The sequence below is a fragment of the Diabrotica virgifera genome, chromosome 3 (genome assembly GCF_917563875.1).
Source record: "Diabrotica virgifera virgifera chromosome 3, PGI_DIABVI_V3a".
Taxonomy (NCBI): domain Eukaryota; kingdom Metazoa; phylum Arthropoda; class Insecta; order Coleoptera; family Chrysomelidae; genus Diabrotica; species Diabrotica virgifera.
Genome location: NC_065445.1, coordinates 252,795,563 through 252,821,043, shown reverse-complemented (window position 1 = coordinate 252,821,043; position 25,481 = coordinate 252,795,563). Strand labels below are relative to the sequence as shown.

The 25,481-nt window shown below is 33.3% G+C and overlaps 1 protein-coding gene across 1 annotated transcript in view; it reads left to right on the top strand.

Moving 5' to 3' along the window:
• The window catches only part of LOC114337570 (uncharacterized), a 255,111-nt gene that overhangs the window by 86,598 nt on the left and 143,032 nt on the right, over window positions 1-25,481 (top strand). Inside the window, exon 5 of the mRNA XM_050647708.1 lies at window positions 23,663-24,042. Within this exon, the coding sequence (XP_050503665.1) occupies window positions 23,663-24,042 (380 nt within the window). The remainder of the gene's footprint in view (window positions 1-23,662; window positions 24,043-25,481) is intronic.

The window sequence follows — 25,481 nt, the reverse complement described above, 5'->3', positions numbered from 1 at the left end:
TTCAATGTCCTGTATGTACCTTCTAGGAACATTCCTGGAATGTTTTGTGTTATTAGGGAATTAGTTAATAATTAAATTTTTTTTATATAAATTATAATTAACTTTTTTCGGCCCGTGCAGATATCTATTAGGATTTTAGATTTTTGGATCATTCGAAACAAAAAAAGTGTTTTGTAATTTTTCTCTTAAGTTGATCATTTTCGAATTATAACAAATTAAAACTAAAAAAATGCTCTAATAGATTAGTACGAAGTAACGAAGTAATCAGAGTAATCAAAGTAGCGATTTGCCTCACTGTATAGTAATCGTTACTTTCGGTATTCGTAAGTAACGAGTACTTTGTAACGAATAGTTACTTTTTCAACATCACTACTGCAGTGAGTGTATTGGACCTTTTAAATCATTAAAAATAGATAATACAGTACTACTATGTAGATGAAAAGTACTGGAAAGTTCATATATTATTATACTTATGAATGTAATACAACGATTCTACAACGATCTTCTACCAAAAATAAAGGTAAATAACCTGTTCTCTGAGAATTCAGGGTAAATAAAGGACAACAGTAAGACTGCAGTCTCTCTCTAAAAGTCTTAAAAATCTACCTGAATAAAGTATTAAAGAAATGAAGGAGGTCGTGCTTTGGAATCAGTATATCATTAAACGAGGAAACAACCTTATTTACGCTTCAGTTCCCTGACGATCAAGTCGTCATCGCACAAAACCAGGAAATCAGCTCTACCTTTTCTAGATAGAAGGGGGATTGAAAATAAATATATCTGAAACCCAGATGAAGACAAATATTGTAGTTAACGAAGATATAAGCGTAGGAACAAGATCCATAGACCAGCTATCCAAAGCGTTGAGCTGATACTCCGGTCAACTTACACATCCGAGGTTACAAAAATTACCATCAAGCTGAAAATTGGCAGGATTGTTCAAACATAATAAATGAAATCTAAAAAGTCCTTATAAATCCGACCCGAGCTAAAAAAATTTACTCGGGGTCAAGGTCACCAAATATGGTTTTTAGCGATTTTCAGCGAAACCGTAAGTTTTATCCTAAAATTAGTTCCAACAAAAAATGTAGATTAGATAAATATCTAAAAAATATATTCCAATACTTTTTTTGAAGTTATACTTCTTTACGCGCGATAGAGGGTGAATTTTAATAGGATTAAAACCTTTGATCCCGGCGCAGTCGCATTACAACTTTGTTCTGATTGGATGTTTAAATGACATCAAAAATTATCCAATATGGCAAAACAAAAAAGTTTATAATTGTAGTGATTTTTAAATAGTTTTTAAAGCAACAGGTACGTAATAATTGTAAATGTATCATAGGTACCTACCAAAATACATAGTATGTAATATCATTTGAACTATCATTTGAACCTACCAAAATACATAGTATGTAATACTTTTATTTACATAATTTGATTACCATCAAAATTTCTATCAATATTCACCTAATATATTGTTTTCTTACTCTATGTTTTTTTGTATTTTTTCAATTCTAAATCACTTCAATTCAAAATCAAAATAATTTGATTTACATAATGCAAAAATGTCAAAAGTTTAATCCGTTTAATTAGTCGATCTTCGCACATAATGACACACTGTCTCCGTGGCGAAGCGTTTAATGCAGGTGAACCCCAATACAACGCCAATACCAGCCGCGCTGGTAAGTTGGTTCAAATCCCAATAGAAACTTTTATTTTTTTATTTTTTTATACATTTTATGATTGTAAGTATATTTATTATATAATTTTATTTTCAGAAAATACGTATTTAGTTAAAAAATTTTCCGACAATTAATGTTCAGAAATCATTTGTGGCATTTTTAATGTGTTTATGTGTGTTTTATTCTTTTATTATTTTAATTTTTGGCACTGTTTTAATAAAAATGTTTGAGAAGTAGTAAGTATAAATTAGTTTTATATTTAAATAAAATATAAATAAAAAGTATATTAATTTCGTTTATAATCATATAATCATATAATTGCCCAATAAATGACGGTATTGGAGTGTAATTTCCAGGGGCAACTCCGAATTGCATGAAACTTTGGATTTAGGTTCTACTTACCCTCCACTTCAAAGTTGAATTTGTGCCGTTGGTTGCTTTTACTTGGGGGGTGACATTTACCCCTTCTCGGGGGTGAAAAACACGTGTTTAAAATAAGGCCGAAAATGGATAAATTGACTTATTTTAAGCACCTTTTTTTCTATAAAGTTTTTTACGTAAGTCAATACTTTTCGAGTTACTCGCGATTTAAAATGTTGATTTTTCGACAAAAAAAAATACGTTTTCAGAGCGTTTTCCCAAATAACTCAAAAAGTAAATATTTTATCGAAAAAAATATATTTAGCAAAAGTGTAGCCTATAAAAAACGAAAAAAATGGTGTACAGTAAAGTCTACAAATTGAGTAGAAGCAAAGTTGTAGCTCATGAAAAATACGTTCTTATTCATCTAATTCCAAATGGAATAATTCAACGCGAAATCACCAAAAAAAGAAGCGTTTTTCGGGAAAACCTTATTAACATTTTTAAAGTATCGAAAAAAAGCTTATTATTTGTTTTATAAAAAAGTTTACAGCGTCAAAAATAAACGAGTTACACTGAAAAAAAAGTTGGCCCCTTTTTTTGGTAACAAAAATCGTGAAAACCTCCCTCTACGAATTGCACTAAAAAAAAAGTTGGCCCCTTTTTTTGGTAACAAAAATCGTGAAAACCTCCCTCTATTTAGCACCCTAAATGAAATTAGTCGTTTGGCTTTACCATCTATTTTAACTGTATGTGTATTGTTTATATGATCTGTAACTTTGATTGGTTTGAAGTGCTTATTTTTGAAAACATTTGGTTTTATAGTAAAAAGAAAATTTCTAAAAATTTTCGTAAAATTTAATTTTTTCAAAATAACTTAAAAAGTATTAGTGATAAGAAAAATCTTAAAGAGTAAAAAAATGTAGGTTTTGCTATTATAAATATGCTAGTTTCATTTTGTTTCTCCGTAAGACAAAAATTGGTTAAGATATGGCTGTTCAAAATTTGCATACACTCGTGATTAGTGACCCATTCAAGCTTTCTAAATTAAAACCCTTTCAAAAATAAACACTTTAAACCGGTGAGACTCACAGATCATATAAAAAATAGATAGGTAAGTAACTTGTTTGTAAAGCGGTAGCGATTAATTTCATTTGGGGAGCTAAACACGGCGAGATTTTCATGATTTTTTACAAAAAAAAGGGCCAACTTTATTTTGAGCGCAACTTGCTTATTTTTAATGCTAAAACTTTTGTTAACAATTAAAACAAAGCTTTTTATAAACACTTTTAAAAAGTTTAAATGGGTTTTTCCCGAAAAGTGCTTAATGTATCGTTGATTTCACCTTGAAATATTCGATTTGGAATTAGACGAATAAGAACGTATTTTTCATGAGCTACTACTTTGTTTTTATTTGATTGATAGACTTTATTGATACACCATATTTTTTGGTTTTTTATAAGCTACACTTTTGCTAAAGACATGTTTTCGATAAAATATTTACTTTTTGAGTTATTTGCGAAAAACCGTCTGAAAACGTAGTTTTTTTGTCGAAAAATCTACATTTTCAATGGCAAATAACTCGAAAAGTATTGATTAACGTAAAAAACTCTATAGAACAAAAGTTGCTTAAAACCAGTCAATTTAGCCATTTCCGGTCTTATCTTGAACGTATGTTTTTTCACCCCCGAGAAGGGGTGACTGTCACCCCCCAAGTAAAAGCAACCAACGGCATAATTTCAACTTTGAAGTGGAGGGTAAGTAGAACCTAAATCCAAATTTTCATGCAATTCGGAGTTGCCCATGAAAATTACACGGTATCGCCGAATTTCCCGCTCATTTACTGGGCTATAATAGAAGTATAACTTCTTACGTGCGTACAAAGTACACACACATTCTTTTTTTCCTAAGAGCCACCGTTTTTGAGATACAACGATTCAAAAAGTTGTAATCGTCACGCACGTTTCCACACCATCTTTGAGGTAGTGAACTTAGCGCGTGTTTTTAACGTGGTTTCCCCAGTAGGCCTATTCCACCATTTGGGAAACGCTGCTCTATACTCTATAATGTATTATCGATATCACATCGAAACTGATGTAAGTCATTTTTACATAATGCAACACGGATCAAAGTTAAAAACTTGTATAACATGAATTTAAGCAGTTTGAAAGATGCCACAAAGACATGAAGAATATCAAAGGTGAATATAAAACTCGCTGGCAATGGATAAAGTTTGCAAACTTTTAGGAAAAGGTGTAATCTTAACATTCTATGAATAGTTTCAGTTTCAAGGATTTCGCTTGGATTTTATGAGGAAAGTTTTTAAATTACCTACAGTGATAAGTTACGAGAATGTTTTGTTACTTTACGCTGTACGCGAATATGAAACTTCATTTATACTCTGAGAAAATTAGGAATGGAATCTTAAGATTGCATATATTAGTAATACCGGTATGCAAAGTCCGCAGAAAGATATATATTCGAATCTGGTTTCTTAACGAGTAAACAATGTTCCGATTAGCTCGTAGATTTTATCAAAATTTAGTTGTTTTTACTTATTAGAAAATTATCAAATTTGGTATAATAATATATTACATAGTGTTCAATCCAATTTTGAGATCAGACTGTAAGTTAGACCATTTTTTTATTATTACCTAACCAACAAATAGCACACAACGGCCATATATATCAATACAACGTTAATCAATTTGCTTAATTACTAATGAACCTGTTCAAATACCAGGGCAGTAATCAGGTAACATAGACTCAATGTGCAGGAAAATCCAGGGGAAGGAACTTCTCGACTTCATAATTCTCAACATGTTACTCCTCCATCGAACACATCAAAATTATATTCTACTGCTGTGAACCAATCTAACAAAAAATTCCCAAGCAAAAAACAAACCATTTTGTTTAATTCACTTAGAAATGCTAAAATTGAAAATTATTTATCCTAATAAAATTCTCGCTATTTCCAGGATTTAAAAGATCGTATTTGTATAATAAATGATGGTATTGCTTGTTTTCGATTCAGAGGGTTGCACACCCGCTACAGGCTGTTTCTACCATTTCAGGCGTTCTCAGTAGCTTTTGTTAGCGTGCACACCTCTGAATCGAAAAATAGCTCCACCATCATTTTAAAGGGAATCTGAAAAATAATTCAAATTTCCCATTAGACGCGATACAGCGACATCTCATAACAAATTGAAGAGTCTCAGATGCAGAATCCACCAATTTAATAAAAATTAAAATGGTAAATAGTGATTTAAACCTGAGACTTTTCGCGTTGAAAGTTTTTACTGGTACATCCTTAATCTGCGACTTTTTCAATTAATAAGACAGCAGACAACGAATATATAAAACGAAAGGGAAACGATCACATTCCGCCTTCATTCGTCTAGGAAAAGGACAGCAGAGGAACTTTCAGTACTCAAACCGAGTAAAGGAAATAAAATCATAAATGATGGTTTTGCTTGTTTTAGATTCAGAGGGTTGCACACCCGCTAGACAGGCTGTTTCTACCATTTTAGGCGTCCTCAGTAGCTTTTGTTAGCGTGCACACCTCTGATTCGAAAAATATAGCTCCACCATCATTTTAAAGGGAATCTGAAAAATAATTCAAATTTCCAAATGAGACTCTTCAATTTGTTATGAGATGTCGCTGTATCGCGTCTAATGGGAAATTTTAATTATTTTTCAGATTCCCTTTAAAATGATGGTGGAGCTATTTTTCGATTCAGAGGTGTGCACGCTAACAAAAGCTACTGAGGACCCCTGAAATGGTAGAAACATCCTGTCTAGCGGGTGTGCAACCCTCTGAATCGAAAACAAGCAGAACCATCATTTATTATTTTATTTCCTTTACTCGGTTTGAGTATTGAAAGTTCCTCTGCTGTCCTATTCCTAGACGAATGAAGGCGGAATGTGATCGTTTCCCTTTCGTTTTCTATATTCGTCGTCTGTTGTCTTATTAATTGAAAAAGCCGCAGATTAAGGATGTACCAGTAAGAACCTTCAACGCAAAAAGTCTCAGGTTTAAATCACTATTTACCATTTTAATTTTTATTAAATTGGTGGATTCTGCATCTGAGACTCTTCAATTTGTTATGAGATGTCGCTGTATCGCGTCTAATGGGAAATTTGAATTATTTTTCATATTCCCTTTAAAATGATGGTGGAGATATTTTTCGATTCAGAGGTGTGCAAGCTAACAAAAGCTACTGAGGACGCCTTAAATGGTAGAAACAGCCTATCTAGCGGGTGTGCAACCCTCTGAATCGAAAACAAGCAAAACCATCATTTATTATTTTATTTCCTTTACTCGGTTTGAGTACTGAAAGTTCCTCTGCTGTCCTTTTCCTAGACGAATGAAGGCGGAATGTGATCGTTTCCCTTTCGTTTTCTATATTCGTCGTCTGCTGTCTGATTAATTGAAAAAGTCGCAGATTAAGGATGTACCAGTAAGAACTTTCAACGCGAAAAGTCTCAGGTTTAAATCTCTATTTACCATTTTAATTTTTATTAAATTGGTGGATTCTGCATCTGAGACTCTTCAATTTGATCGTATTTGTATTTATTTTACAACTGACAAAACAGTTGCAGTCTGCCTAATACCTCACAGTATTATAGAGACTAAAGTACAAAATATTGGCATTGGCATCAAATAACAGACTTTTTTTAGAAAAACTTTCAACACGAGTACCTTTTAACGCTCAAAATACAAATATTCTCATTTGAAAGAAGCTGTATAATTAATTAAACAATCTTTTTAAACAAATTTAAAAAAAATTTAATAATTTTTTTACGGAACGGCGGACTGAACCGTTTCAGCGGCTTTAATTTTGCTCCAGAAGAATATGTCATCAAATGAAGAAAATTGCTCTACGGAAAGCCGATAAAATACATTTTTGTTGTTTATTCCGATTTTAAACTTAAGATTATATTTTCTTCAACCTAGCTTTTTGATATTTTTCACGCGTAATGCCTATCGTTTTTATTATTTAAATATATGTTATGAGTCACTTGAAGACTAGAATATTTATGTAGAAAATGACGACCGAAATAAAAAGGTAATTATTTGAAGATCACCATCCTATTGTTTATAACTTCGTCACAAATGCCCGTCAACCTTGACTGGATGTGTCTCAGAAACCATTCCTCGCAATTTAACTTTTTTTCATTTATAAAAAGCGGCCTGCCGCGTCCTTTCCAATACCGTTTTTTTCACCCAATTTTGAAATGTGAAAACTTTGAATTATCCACGTCCGTCTGTCCGTCTGTCTGTCTGTAATCACAACTCCTCCGTCAATATACAAGCTAGAATGAAAAATGAGGTGTCAAATGAAAGCTTACAATCCAAGGATGGTACTAAAGGTGATATATTTGACCTAGGTTGTCTGTCCGTCGGTCTGTCCGACAGCGAATATAACTCCTCCGTCATTATACCAGGTAGAATGACAAATGAGGTGTCAAATAAAAGCTTATAATCCAAGGAGGGTACTAAAGATGAGATATTTGACGTAGGCTGTCTGTCCGTCGGTTCGTCCGACCGCGAATATAACTCATCCGTCAATATACCAAGTAGAATGACAAATGAGGTGTCAAATGAAAGCTTTTAATGCAAGGATGGTACTAAATGTGAGAAATTTGACCTAGGCTGTCTGTCCGTCTGTCCGTCTGACTGCGAATGTAACTCCTCCGTCATTATACCAGGTAGAATGACAAATGAGGTGTCAAATGAAAGCATATAATCCAAAGATGGTACTAAAGGTGAGATATTTGACCTAGGCTGTCTGTCCGTTGGTCCGTCCGACCGCGAATATAACTCATCCGTCAATATACCAAGTAGAATGACAAATGAGGTGTCAAATGAAAGCTTATAATGCAAGGATGGTACTAAATGTGAGAAATTTGACCCAGGCTGTCTGTCCGTCTGACTGCGAATATAACTGCTCCGTCATTTTACGAGGTAGAATGACAAATGAGGTGTCAAATGAAAGCTTATAATGCAAGGATGGTACTAAATGTGAGAAATTTGACCTAGGATGTCTGTCCGTCCGACTGCGAATGTAACTCCTCCGTAACTATACCAGGTAGAACAACAATTGAGGTGTCGAATGAAAGCTTATAATCCAAGGATGGTACTAAATGTGCGAAATTTGACCTAGGACTTCCGGTTTTAGAAATACGACCAGAAGTACTGTTTTAAAGTCACCGGAATAGTACACGTGATATATTATTCGACGCTATTTCGCAAAAAGAGAACAAATATATACTTCCGGTTTCATGACTCTCTGTTCATCTGTCTTTCCGTCCGCGAATACAACTCTCCTCCATTATTAATACAGATAGAATGACAAATGAGGTGTCAAATGAAAGCTTATAACCCAAGGATGGTATTAAAGATGAAAAATTTGACATCGGACTTCCGGTTTTAGAGTTGCAACCGTATGAATTGTTCTAAAGGCACCGAAATAGTATAAGCGATATATCATTCGACTTGTCTTAGCAAGATGAGAAAAAATTTTGGTTTTGGTTTTTATATCATTTCCTCTTACAAAGTTCTAACCAGAAGTGCCGTTATAGTCGCAGAAATAGTACATGTATCAATCGAAGCGTATTGAAAAGTTTATCTTTAGTTTCTGTTTTCAAGTCATTTCTGTTTAAACAATGATGACCCAAAGTTTGGTCAAAATGACTCAAAATTAGTAAAATCGTATATCGATCGACGCAAAGTTAAACGAAGTGTTCAAATATCGACTTCCAGTTCTACTTTCGATTACTTTGGGTGAAAACCTAGGACTTACAAAGTCCAATTACTTGTTTCTTAATGTTAGTCTAAAATTTTCTGATGCCGCTCATATAGTCCAATTTCAATTCTCTAAAGTACGTTAGATAGGTACCTATAGTGAAATTTATACGAAATTTTTTTATACGCTAATCATAGTTATTCTGGTGTACCATAATTATTATTCTGGTTATTATTGCGACCGTAAATTGTTAATTAACAATTGAATTGTTGCTAAACTATTTTTTAGATTATCGTAACCTTCCGTAAGTATAATCTACTAAAAAAATCTGTTATGTCACCAAGTTATAAGTATTGATAAATAATTATTTTCCTAAAATTTTAGTTGAAAATAATTTTTTTTTTTTTTGGAAAACCCGGATTTTCCACGAAAAATTTTCATCGTAGAAAATCGGGAAAAAATATCTCTATGCAGAATTAAATTACGGTGAATATTAATTCAGTTGTTATTGGATTAAAGTTATAATCTTCGGAGTTACAGAGCAATAATGTTGTTATATAAAATAATTGTTAATATACAAAATAGCAAACTTTCTGCGAACTTTGCAAACCGATGTTTCTAATACATGCAATCTTAAGATATATTTAATTTCAGCAATAAAATAATTGCTAAAAACCTTTTCACAGAAATGACTTATTTGTCGATAATTTGCCCAGACTATGCTGTACGCGAATATGAAACTTCGTTTATAATCTAATGTTAAATTAGGGAGATTTTTTCTTGGTGTTTTATGACTACGAAACTTTATAGCGTGTTCGACAATTTAACAAGTTATGCTAAATTTACATATCTGCATTAGATAGTGATTTAATTTTATAATTTTATCTGTTATATCAAAACTTTTAATATACTTTTTACTTTATAGAACTTATTCATTTAAGTATCTATAATCTACATGCATGTACATCGTAAATAAACTAATGTAGATTTATTTTAATATTTTTTATGTTACATAGTAATATAAATAATAGTATACTAAGCAACGAGCATTTAATTATGGTCATTTTGCGTAGAGTACGAGCTTCAAAATGATAATTAAATGCAAGTTGTATACACGATTTTTTCTATGATAATTCACAACAAAAAATATATCCAAAGGCTATAGCGGGATAAGATGGTCAAAAATGCCTCCGCACCGATCAGCCCCTCTACTTATCTTTTCGATAAAGGATATAAAATTATGCCCTCATGCAAATTTTTAGCTTCCCAGAGGTCCTAAAACGTCTTAAATCGAGAAAAGAAGGATTTTTAGGTTTTATTTTTTTGTAAGCGCAATTTTACTTTAAAAAATCTGAAAAAATTCAAGAGGTTGCATCTTTTGAATACAAAACAACCTAATTTTTTTCAGATTTTTGTAATGAAAAATGAGCCCAGGAAAAATTTTTCAAATTTTCAAAAAAATTTTAGGTTATGATAATATGATTTGGCCAACTTTTAAATAGCATTTTTTTGTGTACTTTTTGCCGTTCTTTTAAATGGCAGAGGCAGAATTTTTAATATCTGAGCGGAAAGAGCGAAAAAATCGAAAAAACCGTTTTTGGCTGTCTCGAGATGCATCTCGGGCCACAAATTTTAGGATTTAGGATCCTGACTACAACAATTGAAAAAGAACTAAAAATGTGAATTTTGTCATAAAATTTGATATGTGGGGTTATAATAATATTTGGAACAACTTTTCCAAGTAACTTTTATCGATATCTGTAACGCGAAGCAAGTCGAATCGCATATCGAAAATTCAACCTGTTTGTGGATTTGCAGTAGGCCGCGTTTAAAATTTAAAGTTCAGTTGACTATTTTAAAAATTGTGAACCATCAATTTGTATGACTGCGCAAAATTTCAGATTTGTATATATTTTGATAGCCGAAACATAGGGGTGTCTTCATCTTAAATGCGACACACTGTATCTTATCAATTCGATAATTTATTGCAACTAATATAGTCGTATTTTTTATAGATTCAAAATATACAATGAGAATACTGACTAATTCACTAATTTAATCATAAAAGGTTCAAATTGATTGCATTGAAATATTGAACCAATTAATGCGTATTAATATAATATTATTATAATTATTATAATAAAAGAGTGAGTTTTATGTATAAAAACCCTCAAGTATCTCGGCAACGACTTGCACGTTTTTCATAGGTTTTGGTGGGTAGGAGTTTTCTAATGCAGCCGATATTACAGTGATAATTATTACATTGTTGTCAGATTTTCCGTTTTTCTGGAAATCTAATGAACTTTATTATTTCAAAAGAACACCCTGTATATTTTTTGCGTTTCGAAGTCCTTACGATATACTGACTATTTTTTATGATATATACCCTATACCTAAATGCCATAGTTTCGGAGTTATTGCTACATTTATTCAACAAAAAAATTTAAGAAATTATAAAAATCAATTTTTTCGGCCCGTGTAGACATTATTTTACGTTCTTTGGATCATTGGGAACAAGAAAAGGTCTTTTGTAATTTTTCTCTAAAGTTAATCGTTTTCGAGTTATAAACAATTTAAAACTGATAAAAATCGAATAATGACGATTTTCAAGGTTCAAAAACAAAAATAAAAAACAATATTTTTGAAACTGCGGAGTATGTTAATGAAGCGCATATGAGAGGACGGGCGATCGGGCATTAACAACTAAAAAACAATATTTTAGAATGAAACAAGCTCAAATTACTTATTGGTAACTGATAAAATAAGGCTTTAGCTTGAATTTCTATAGGTTCTTGGCAGTTTCAAAAATGATATTTTTGATTTGTGTTTTTTAACCTTGAAAATCGTAATTATTCGATTTTTTTTCAGTTTTAAATTATTTATAACTAATATATATTTAAAACGATTAACTTTATAGAAAAATTACAAGAAAACTTTTTTGTTCCCAATGGTCCAAAGAACGTAAAATAATGTCTACGCAGGCCGAAAAAATTGATTTTTATAATTTATTGTTTAAAAAGTGTTTTAAATAAATGGTAGCAATAACTACGAAATTATGGCCTTTAGGTATAGGGAATATAACATGGAAAATAATCAGTATTTCTTAAGGACTTCAAAATGCAAAAAATATACAGGGTGTTTCATTTGAAATAAGAAAGTTAATTAGATTTTCAGAAAAACGGAAGATCTGACAACAATGTAAGTATTATAATATCGGCCACATTAGAAAACTCCAACCCACCATAATCCATAAAAATCGTGCAAGCCATTTCCGAGATAATTAAGGGTTTCCGTACATAAAACTCACTCTGTATATTATATTATATTATATTATTACACATAATTATACACATTATTAATTATATATTATACACATTATTATTACACATATGTATACACATTATTAATACACATTAATAATTAGTTCCATACTTCAATGCAATCAATTTAAACTTTTTATGATAAAATTAGTGAATTAGTCAGTACTTTGATTGTATATTTTGAATCTATAAAAATACGACTACCGTAAGATGGGGCTACTTTAATCCCCGGGGGCTACTTTAATCATAACTTCCCGCCTAAAATGTATTTCATTTCAATCGAAACTGATCGAATATTTCTCTGTAATTTTTATACGTGGCAACAGTGGAATGTTATTGTTAACCATTGTGAGTCGTGTTTCACGTGTTCTCTGGCAAATATACATACATGTAAGTATTATTGTAAGAAACAATAATTTGTGCATATTTTAGCACCAAAATTACTTCTATGGTAAGCTATAGGCATCTTATTTAGGTAACAAAATCATTTCGTTATGTTAATATAGGTACTTTCATGATGTAGGTTTAACCTCAAATTTTAACGTACTGTATTTTACCATGTTCTTATTTTTAATATTGTGTCGCGGGGTAACTTTGATCGGAGAGGTGGGGCTTCTTTAATCAGTGATCAAAGTAACCCCAGCGTATAAAATAGTCTACTAGTGTACATTTTCTTTTTCAGAAATATGGTGCGTACGTACACAAAACGTCTTGGCAGTAGGCCTTACAAAAATTACGATGAAGAAACGGTAGAACGAGCACTTAATGACATCGTTACTGGAAGTCTTACCTTAAGAGGAGCTTCAGCAACGTATAAAATTCCGTTTGGAACACTTCGTAACAAATTCAAAGGGGCACATATTAAAAATCCAGGAGATCAGCCGGTTTTCAGTCATGTTGAAGAAAAAGCTATTTTAGCAGCAGCGGCTAAGTGTGCAGATTGGGGTTTTCCGCAAACTTTACTCGATATAAGAATGATGGCCAAATGTTATTTGGAACGTCAAGGAAGGGTGGTCAATAAGTTTGTCAATAACATGCCGGGAAAAGATTGGGCCCTTAGTCTATTAATACGACACAAAAATTCATTTGGCCAACGTTTATCCACAAACATTAAACAAGTACGAAGTAAAATTTCCAGAGAAACGATTGAGGCTTATTTTGCAAACTTATCAGATACTTTAAAAGATGTACCACCTGAAAACATATTTAATTATGATGAGTCCAATGTATCTGACGACCCAGGAAAGAAATGGGGAATATACAGACCAGGGGTAAAATACCCCGAAAAAATATGTAATCATTCCAAGACGGCAACTAGTATAATGATTTGTGGTTCTGCTAGTGGAATACTGTTACCTCCTTACATTATCTATAAAATTACCCATCTTTACGACACGTGGAAAGAAAATGGTCCTGTTGGAGCACCTTGTTGCGATCAACCATGTTGTTCGAGAGGCAGTAGATACAATAGAACATTTAGCGGTTGGATAGATACAGTCACTTTTCGCGACTGGTTTATGACTTCCTTTTTACCGCATGCCAAAAGATTACAAGGCAGAAAAGTACTCTTAGGAGACAACCTTTCTTCACACCTAGATGGGGATGTAATAAAAACATGCAATGAGAACAACATCAGTTTCGTTTGCTTAGTGCCAAATTCGACTCATCTGTGCCAACCCCTAGATGTCGGATTTTTTAGACCCATGAAGAGCGCATGGCGTGCTACACTAACAACTTGGAAACTACAAAATTTACGTCTAACTACTGTGCCTAAAGATCGTTTTCCTATCCTTTTAAGACAGTGTTTAGATCAGATGGATAAATCAAAGTTTCAACCATCCAAACACAGGTCAAGTGAGCCACGTCCAGGTGATAAAGAAGAATCTGCGGTACGGCGAAATTTAATAAACAGTTTTGCTGCTACAGGTATATATCCCCTTAATAAATGTGAAGTATTAAATAAATTACCTTCAAATGAAAACGACGGTGAAATTGTGCAAAATGTAGAAAGTGTTCTAACAAATTTTCTAAAAGAAAAAATGTTTGGCAATAACGACAACAATACGTCCAAACCGCTAAGAAAGAAACGATTAAATGTTGATCCGGGTAAGAGCATAGCCACAATTGAGAGCAGTGATAGTGAAAATTCTAGCATTCACGACGCACAAGAGTCCGATCATGACAAACTAGAATCTGAAACTGATGAATTAATTTCTGATGAGAAAGAGACTGGTAGTACAAAACATCATGGAAAGAACGAAAGTTCAAATATATCAAATGATATTGGTGAATGTTCTGGTATGGGACCAATAAAAAACTCTCCTTTTATAAAACCTAGTGTTGATAATCTCGAAAAAGATTGTTTCGTTGTGGTGCAGTTTATTTATGACAAACAGTTAAAAACTGAGAAAATTAAAAAATTTGTAGCTCAAATATTGGAAGCAGATAAAGCAAAACAGTCATATCTTATAAATTGTATGAGGCCATATGGTGAAAAAAATACTACTTTTATTTTTCCACATGTTAATGATATTTGTGAAGTACCCTTACATAATATCATTTTAAAATTGAGTCAGCCTATAATACACAGAGGTCGACATACTTTTGCAAATTCTGTCTTTGATTAGTTTTCTGTGTAAAAACTTTCGTGTTTAATTAAAGCCTTGAAGAAATGTTAAATTTTTGTATATATTTAATACCTAGCCTTGAATTTTCACCTATTTTTGTTTATAATTATCAGCAAACATAACAACACTTTTTCTAATATTTTGTTTTTGAATTTTAGGGGTTACAATATAAATATCAGGTAAAATGTATGTGTGATCAAAGTAACCCCACTTGAAGTGTAACTTTGATCAGGCATTTATCTTTTTTTTTCTATTAAAATATTTTATTTTTTGAGAATATTTTTATATAGTGTAATAGCTAAGTAAAAACCGATTTAAATATATTTTTTTCAAAAAGCAAATCATAACTTTATGATTGCTAGGTGCGATGAAAGATTAATTTTGATCAAAGTAACCCCATCTTACGGTATATGAGTTGCAATAAATTATCAAATTGACAAGATACAGTGTATCGCATTTAAGATGAAGACACCCCTATGTTTCGGCTATAAAAATATATACAGATTTTAAATTTTGCACAGTCATACAGGGTGATGGTTCACAATTTTTAAAATAGTCAATTGAACTTTAAATTTTAAACGCGGCCTACTGCAAACAGGGTGAATTTTCGATATGCGATTCGATTTGCTTCGCGTTACAGATATCGATAAGTTATTTGGAAAAGTTGTTCCAAATATTATTATAACCCCACATACCAAATTTTTTGAGAAAATTCACAATTTTAGTTTTTTTTTCAGTTGTTGTAGTCAGGATCCTAAATCCTAAAATCCTAAAATCCTAAAAAACGGTTTTTTTCAATTTTTTCGTTCTTTCCGCTCGGATATTAAAAATTCTGCCTCTGCCATTTAAAAGAACGGCAAAAAGTACACAAAAAAATACTATTTAAAAGTTGGCTAAATCATATTGACATAACCTAAAATTTTTTTGAAAATTTCAAAAAATTTTCCTGTGCTCATTTTTCATTACAAAAATCTGAAAAAAATTAGGTTATTTTATATTCAAAACATACAACCTCTTGAATTTTTTCAGATTTTTTAAAGTAAAATTGCACTCACAAAAAAATAAAACCTAAAAATTCTTCTTTTCTCGATTTAAGACGTTTTAGGACCTCTGGGAAGCTAAAAATTTGCATGAGGTCATAATTTTATATCCTTTATCGAAAACATAAGTAGCGGGGCTGATCGGTGCGGGGGCATTTTTGACCATCTTATCCCGCTATAGCCTTTATTAATTTTATAACGCAAACCAATTAAGTAGCTTGTCAGTTTGTTTACATATTGAGAACTGTCAAAGCGTATGTATTTGACTCGCCATTGGTCACTGCGAATTTGATGCGCGAATGTTTGTTGCGCGAATTTAATAAATCTCTTAAAGAGGATATGGCCGAAATAAAACGAGAAATTAAAAATAATATTAAGGAAATTTGAGAGGATATAAAGGACATGAAAAAAGAGATACAGAAAAGCAAAGAAGAAATGGGATCTATGATGGAAGAGATCACCCAAGTAGAGGCGGAATGGGATAAAGAAAAAGAAGCATTATATAGCAGAATCAAAGAAGCTGAAGATAAAATGGAAAAAATAGAAAAACAAAAAATTCCAAACAACTTATTAATAACTGGAATTACCATGGATGCTCAAAATGACAGTATACTTAAGGAAGCTATGGAAAAAATGAGAGAACAAGAACTGATGCTGAAAACCAAGATAGCGAAGGGCCATAAAATCGACCAAGAAAGATGCATAATTGAAACGACTGAATGGGGGGACAAAGTGAAGACGCTAAAAGAGAAAGCAAAGTTAAAGCAGAAACATACGACAGATGTTGCTAGAGAAGAGAAGAAAAAAGGAAATATGGTAAAAGTGGGTTATCAGAAAATTGATGTGAATGGGGGACAACGAAAATGGGATCACATGCAGCAGAAGCTAGTAGAAATGAAGGAGAAAGATAGAAATGCAAAAAACTAACAGCTGGACACGAAACAGGAACCAAGATGACGACTAAGCAAAGCAAACAGACAAATGAGAAGGAAAATGAACAGAAAGTTAACATGCATAAAATAGACTTAAACGAAATGCAACGAAAAGTAAACAATGATAAAGAAAAGCAAGAAACAGAAGAGGAAGAAGAAGCTGAAGAAGAAGACGACGAAACGGACTCTCGGGTGCAGAGAGCTGATAACTCACTAACCTTAAATCTCAAAATCAAAGAAACTGAAACGAAGCAAACCAAGACCACAAAACCTTCCATCCCAAAAACCGCTGTAGAATTGGAGCCTGGAATGTCAGGATAATGCTCGAAGACTTATCTGAAATACGATGGCCCGGACAAGGAGAGAAGACAGCATCAAATGGCAGTGTGCTACTATTCTCAGGAAATGACATAACCAATGATAGAAGAAATGGCGTCGGAATACTTGTAAGCAAGGAGGCCAAAGGAGGCCTAATTAAATGGTATCCAGTGTCAAATAGAATAATAGTAGCCCAGTTCAACTCGCTTATAAGGAAGGTAACCATCGTGCAATGCTATGCACCTACAGAAGTGAAGAAGAGGATAAAGGAAAGTTTTATCAAGAATTAAATGAAGTTGTGAGGAAGATAAACAAAGGAGATATTATCATAATTATGGGGGATTTGAATGCGAAAGTAGGTCAGGATAATAATGGGACAGAAGCAAGTATGGGAGTACACGGGCTGGAGAAAAAAATAAAAATTGAGAAAAACTCATAGAATTTAGATTAGAAAACAATATGATAATTGGATGAACGATATTTCCACATCAAAAGTGTCACAAGATAACCTGGGTATCACCTGATAAGAAAACAGAAAATTAAATAGAACACATTCTGATTAGTAACAAATGGAGAAGCAGTCTACTGGATGTAAGGAATAAGCGATCAGCAGATGTAGGGAGTGACCACCATCTACTATTGGGTGAAATAAAAGTAAAAATTAAGGCGACAAACAGCAATAAGTAACTCAACAGACGCAAAAAATAAAACATACAACAATTGAAAGATACCGAAACTCATAATGAATGGAGTAGTAGAATAAAACTGAATGCAGAAACAGTAAACAACATGCAGATAAGTGTAGAAGAGACATGGGAATCGATTAAACTTGCCGTACATCAAAATGCGCAGAAAATCTTAGGATACCATGAAGAAGAACGGAAAGAGTGGATAAGTGAAAATACCTGACAACTTATTAGAAAAAGAAAGCACCTCAAAGTCACATTAAATAGAGCACAAAGAAGTGACGACCAAATTAAAATAGCTAGCCCAAAAATATGAAGCTCCAAATAAACAGGTAAAAAAGAGTGCTAGAGGAGACAAGAGAAAATGGGCAGAGGGAATGGCTCGAGCAGCAGATGAAGCAGCAGCAACAAATAACCAAAGAGAATTATATAAAAACACCAAGCGTTTGGCAAACAGGAACACAAGCAATAACAAACCACTAAAATACAAAAGAGGACAACTTCTCACAACGACAGAAGAACAGACCCATAGATGGCAAGAGTATTACAAAGAACTCATAGCAGATCAAGAAAACGCACGAATACCATGCAGCAGGACCAATTAAAAACTGTTTAAAAATAAATGCCGAGAGCCCAACGAAGAAAGAATTATGTGAAGCAAACCTGAGGAATAACAAAGCAGCGGGTATTGATAATATCCCATCCGAATTGTGGAAAGCTGACATTGAGGGAACAGTGGAGTTACCGGCACCATTTCTGACAGAGATATGGAATAAAGAACATGTATCTACAGAGTGGAATAATGGAATCATAATAAATCTCCCAAAAAAGGTGCGCAGCTATGCGAAAACTGGAGAGGTGTAACGCTATTATGTTCTATAAATAAAATACTAGCCTATATTGTACATCAAAGAATTAACGTCGAAATCGATAAAAATCTTCGCAATGAACAAGCGGGTTTTAGAAGGGGAAGATCCTGTATTGACCAGATCGCTACATCACGTATCATTATTAAAGAAATTAAAGAAAATAATGCAGCACTGATAATGACGTTTGTAGACTTTGCCAGAGCAATTGATAACATAAAACCCAAAGCTCTTTGGAATATTTTTAAGCCACTTGAAAATTCCACCTAAGATCATTAGAATAATACAGATGATGTATAACCGAACAAAATTCCAGGTATAACATAAGGGTTAAATGACGGACAAAATAGAAATAGAGAAGGGGGTAAAGCAAGGCTATATACTCTCACCACTACTCTCAATATATGTCTCAACTACATTTTACAAAAAACCATAGATAGAAAAAACGGAATCCCTTGGAACTACTTAGATGGTAAGAAACTGGCCGATATGGAATATGCAAATGATATATGCCTGGTATCACATACAATAGATGATATGAAGAACATGCTAAGTAAACTGGAGAAAGAGGCGGCAGAAATTGGTCTCCGAATAAATGTCAATAAGACAGTTGAGATGAGAATAGGTCAATTACGACAGGAAAAATTATATATCAATCAAGAAGAAGTAAAACCGGTACAAGAAGTTTGCTACCTAGGAAGTATAGTTGGCGTACGTGGTGAAATCGAGGCGGACATTAAACATCGACTTAGAAAAGCACAACAAGCATTTGGAACACTCTAAAACAGCGATTCTCAAACTTTTTTTTACACGTACCACTTACATAAATTCTGCGTCAATCGCGTACCACCTATTAAAAAATTAGATAATAAAATTTACTAATTTTGGCAAAAATATATTTATTTAAAAAAGGGCATTATAAATGTTACAAAATAAAACTTCCCAGTCTAACCCAGTCCAAAATTTCAGTGAGAAGGATGGTTCTGCATAGCTACAACAAGTGAATCGATATCAGGATCAATTGTGCTTAGTTTAATTCGTAAATTTGGATCAAGATTAATCCGACTGCGCAATTTATTTTTCACTTGTAGCATAGCAGAAAATCCTGTTTCACACAGGTAGGTCGTCGTAAAAGGAAGTAAAAATAACAATGCTTTTTCTGATAAGGCTGGATATTCATTTTTAATATTTAGCCAGAATTCAGCTAATTCTAATTTTGAAAACTCTATTTTCAAGCCCCCATCACAAAATAGTTCTATTAAAGACTCTTTTTCATCCTGTTTTAATATTTCAGGAATGCTATCCAAAATAAATGGTTATCGCATCCAAAGAAACTAAGCATAGTCTTCGTCAAAATATTCTTTAAAACTATCAGTTAGCATTTGACAATGCTATTTTATGTTAAAAATAAGATCATCTTTAATCTTTATTTCATGCTCAACCACAAAATTTTCTAAATTGGTAAACGACTGCAAGTCTTTGTTTGAAACACTATTTTCATCATATAACATTTCTTGATAAAAGCATTTATTTTGTCGTTTACAGAAAATCGATTATGTGATTTACCTTGTAAGCTTAAGTTTAGGTCATTTAATCGATTAAATATATCTGTTAAGTAAGCTAGTGTTGTGAGCCACATTTCATCTAATAACCGATCACGCCGTTCAAAATTGGTTTCCATTAAAAACACATGTACTTCAGAACGCAACTCGCATAACCTGTTCAACATTTTTCCTTTTGATAGCCATCTTATCTCTGTATGTAGCAATAACTGAATATGATTACTTCCCATTTCAGAGCATAGTTTTGAAAATAAACGCGAGTTTAAGGCTCGAGATTTTATGAAATTGACTATCTGAACGGCTTCATGGAGAAGATGTTTAAATTCATCGGGCATTCGCTTTTCTACCAAAGCGAATGCCCGATGAAATTGACTATCTGAACGGCTTCATGGTAAACATGTTTAAATTCGTCGGGCATTCGCTTTGCTACTAAAGCGAATGCCCGATGAAATTGACTATCTGAACGGCTTCATGGAGAACATGTTTAAATTCATCGGGCATTCGCTTTGCTACCAAAGCGTCTCTGTGGATACTACAATGGGTAAAAGTACAATTTTCTGCAACCAGTTTTAATTTGGCAGTTACACCTCCGTATTTTCCTGTCATGGCTCGGGCCCCATCCGAACAGAAACCAACGCATTGTTTCCAGTCTAGTCCATTTTCCACAAAAAAAAATCATTGATTTTCTTGAATATTTCATCGGCAGTAGTTCGTTCCGTTAAAGCCTCACAAAATAAGTACTCTTCTTCGATTTTGGTTTGAAATATATAACGCACATAAACCATAAGCTGAGCATAGTTTGTTACATCTGTGCTCTTATCAAGTTGTATTGCAAAAAAAATACTATTTTTTATCCGGTTTATCAATTGTTCTTTAACATTTAATGCCATTATTTCAATCCTACGACGTACGGTATCATTGGATAATGGTATAATATTAAGCTGTTTACCTGAATTCTCCCCAAAAATACACGTTACCATATCTTGTGCGGCAGGCAGAACTAGTTCTTCACCGATTGTATGCGCTTTTCCACACTTCGCAATTCTTAAACTCACGAGGAACGATGCCTCTACTGCTTTTTGGTTGCTGCCAGTGAAATTCGACATTAATTTTTTTGTGCCTCTCATCTCCGTTAACTTCCTAACGAAGTAATCCTTAAGTTTTTTTCCAACACTGAATGTTTTGTATTGAAGTGGCGTTTTAATAGCGAAGGTTTCATACACTGGTTAGAAAGAATTTCCGAACAGATTACACGTTGGGGCTTTGGCTCATCATTTATATTCGTGAATGTAAATCCCATATTAATTTATTCAGGATCATATTTCCTAACCGCCACTTTTAGTTTTTTTGAAAGAACTCTTTTTGTCATCACCCTGTATAGACTCCGACTCTGTAGTGGAGCTCGATGGACCGGGATTTTCAGATGTTCTTTTGTCTCTTTTAAGCCACTTATCCATTTTTTATATGCAAAAATTAGCACGAATCAGTAACAGCAAATTACTCATCATCATCATCATCATCATTTGGCTCTACAACTCTATGTGAGTCTTGGCCGCGTTTACTATTTCCCTCCATTGTTGTCGGTCCTGAGCAGCTATTTCCCATTGCTGTACTCCCATTTTGCGTAGATCGCTGGCTACTGCGTCCTTCCATCTCTTTCTTGGGCGACCAACTGACCTTTTTCCAACGGGCCTCTCCCAGAATGTGGCGTTTATGTCTTTCGTCACTTGATCTTAGTACGTGACCCGCCCATCGTATTCTGTTTGATTTAATGTAGCGAGCAAATTACTCGTTTCGACAAAACCAACCACAACGACTGACGGCCACGAGGAAACTGATGACGTGAATCAAGGGCGGTGACAGTTTGCCGCGATTCCAGTGTTGCAAACAATGAATAAGACATTACGCTCTTGTGGTTTCAAACTCGCAGCTTTGCCATGCACAACGTAAAAGATAACATTTGTTGGTAAATTTTATTAAAATTCTTCGTTTCTTCTAGTTTATAGAGTACCACCTTAAAGTGCTTTGCGTACCATCAGTGGTACGCGTACCACAGTTTGAGTACGGCTGCTCTAAAACATATGAAGGTCAACACAAATTAGTCAAAACACCAAAATAAGACTATTTAATAGTAATGTTAAAACAGTATTACTGTATAGATGCGAGGCCTGGAGCAATAACTCACGGAACTGTCAAAAAACTCCAAGTATTTGTAAACATGTGCCTCCGAAAAATTTTGAAAGTATATTGGTCCAACATCATAACAAATCAAGAACTCTGGAAGAAAACCAAACAATAGCCAATTGAAATTGCAATTATAATGAAAAGATGGAATTAGCTGAGACACACCCTAAGGAAGGACAACGCAGATATAACAAAGAAAGCTCTAAAATGGACAGTAGCAGGACGAAGAAAGCAAGGACGATCCGCAACGACCTGGAGAAGATCAATTGAAGCTGACTACAAAGGATGAGAAAGAGCTGGGGAGAGGTAGCAGCTATGGCCAGAGACAGAGTCCAATGGAGAAGCTTCGTGGATGCCCTATGCTCCTTTCCGGAGTAACAGGAAATAACATATATATATTGGTCACTATGCGTGTGCCACCTTCATCGCGAATGACATATCGCGATTCTATTGGTTAAAAATCTGTATCGTAATGAAAATCTGTATCATAATGAACTTCATTATGATACGGGTAATGAAATCATAATTGATATATTATAGTATGAGAATAGAAAAACATTAATATATATCTGCAGCCACAGCTCCAATCATTTAACTCACCATACAAAAACAAAAAAGCGATTCATTGGTGTTTTAAACTTAATTGTATTCAATTTTGTATTAAAAGTACCTACCATTGTATTTGGAATATTTTCATCAGATCACTTGTATTGTTTTTTGTTTCAACCGCTTTCTAAGAAACACAAACAAAGATGTTGTAAATTTGTTAATGTGCATAAGAAGTTAGTGTCATTTTTAAGTCGTTGTGTGAACTATTGTTGTTTGTTGCTAATATTTTCCTATTGTTTTAATCAAAATCGTTCTCTCTAATGATGGAACGGTACAGAGAGACTGGGAATTCACTCTAGGCGTCCAGAACAAGGTCAACATCTTATAACAATGCCTGTTCAATACCATTTTTTACGACTTCGCACCTTAAGACAAAGATCTGTAACTACCAGAAGCTTACAATCCCAACTTGAAGGTGTTCATAATGTTCGAATCAGCTGTGAAACTGTCCCTACCTTGCACCCAAGGCGTTGGTTACACAATCTCCAGTAAGGTTGCTTAGGTTTCATCCGTGGTTAAGTTCAGATTTCTTGTTGAAGATATAAATTTAAAAGAATAGGAGAAGACCAATTGTTCACAAAAAATGGAAATGGAGAAAATTACTTTGGGCGCCAAAAAATGGTGCAAATAAGCACAGTGGAAATAAATGAAAATGTAATATGGTTTTCAATTGTGTAATAGAATATAACCTTCAAATACAGGTCTATTTCTAAATTTCTTTCAGGTTACCTTCGTAGACCAACAATCCCCATCGTTCACCAAACAAAAGCGCATGTGCGAGTTCTGGGTACGTGGCACCAACCGAGGCGTCTTGGAGAGTCCAATCCATTCAGTACCAGCTAACACCACCTGCCTATACCATCTCCAAGGACTCGACGCGTCCATTTCACCCACCCCTCCGCCGCCACATCGAACGCGCTATCCAGACTGGAGGCATGTGGGCATGATACTGCCTCCTCCGCGATACAGAGTATGGTTAAGTGTTCTAAAGTTCCACGTGGCCAGTGCGTGGGATCCAAAGAAGGCAGACCAGGTTTGTAGGAGTTATTTGAACGTTTGGGATGGCCAACTGTGGACTCCGTCGAATTGTGATGGATTGTATTGGTAAGTATTAAAAAAATTACTTTGATATTAGAGCGCATATAGTTGCAATAATGAAATCGGTATTTTATGGAAAATTTACTTCAGTTTTTTAACCATTAATTTTCATTTTTTGTTACAAGCTTTCCAAGAGGTTTAATTTGTAATTGAACTTATTGGCCACTATATATAAAAACCAGATAACGAATAGAAAAGGTCTAAATACATATAAAATAATACCACGTAACTAATTTACTCGGTTATTGAATCATTATTTAACCCGAGTAGTGCTACATGGGTGAGTCATGAGGAACTGTACATATTCCTACCTCGTATAGAGGCCCCTATGGGGAATAACAAATGATCATTAAAAAGTGTCTGCTCCCATTGTTTAATAACATACAGGGCGAATTTCGCATTTTGATAGAAATTTATATTTGTCATAATTTTTGAACGGTCAGATCGATGTGTCTCTTATTTTGGTCAATCGTTACAATATTACCACCTAATCAACTGATTTATTTAAACTAGAAAAAAATCAGGTCCGGCTTTAAAAAATTAGTTCGTTTGGGTCTTAGAAAAAATTTCACCCTGTATACTCTTTTTGAAAACTCTAATATTAATTTTACAAATTAGACAAATATGCAATTAAAATGACATATTTTTCCCCACACGATTACTTAATTTTTTATAAAAAAATCAAATTTGTCAAAATCGCAATTTTACCATAAAAATAAAAAAAAATAAACAACGTTTTTCTTAAAATTAAAAGTTTCACCATTTTTTTTTCTATAACACGTCTAGATCTAAAACTTCCCATAACACTTCTCTTTGGACTCTATAGTTTAACATAGACGTGATCAAATAGATACATTTTAATTTTTTCACTTAATTTTTGCGATTTAACTTTGCAATTCACGAATCTGCACCTTTTATTTTTAAAAATTCATAACTTTTACGAGAAGAAGACTGAAAGTCTACAACAAAGAAGACTCAAAGTCTTCAGAATGGTAAAAGATATGTGCTGTAAAAATTTCAAAAGAAAAAGAATTTAAAATGGAACGTTGTAGCGAGTTAAACCGTGATTTCATCTTTTTTTTTTCATTTTTAGGTTAAAATTCCGATTTTGACTTTGATTTTTTAATAAAAAATTAAGTAATCGTGTGGAGAAAAAATAAATATGCCATTTTAATTGCCTATTTGTCTAATTTGTAAAATTCATATTAAAGTTTTCAAAAAGCGTATATAGGGTGAAATTTTTTCTAAGACCCAAACGAACTAATTTTTTTAAAGCCGACGTGATTTTTATCTAGTTTGAATAAATCAGTTGATTAGGTGATAATAGTGTAACGATTGACCAAAATAAGAGACACATTGATCTGACCGTTCAAAAATTATGACGAATATAAATTTCTGTCAAAATGCGAAACTCGCCCTGTATATTATTAAACAAGGGGAGCAGA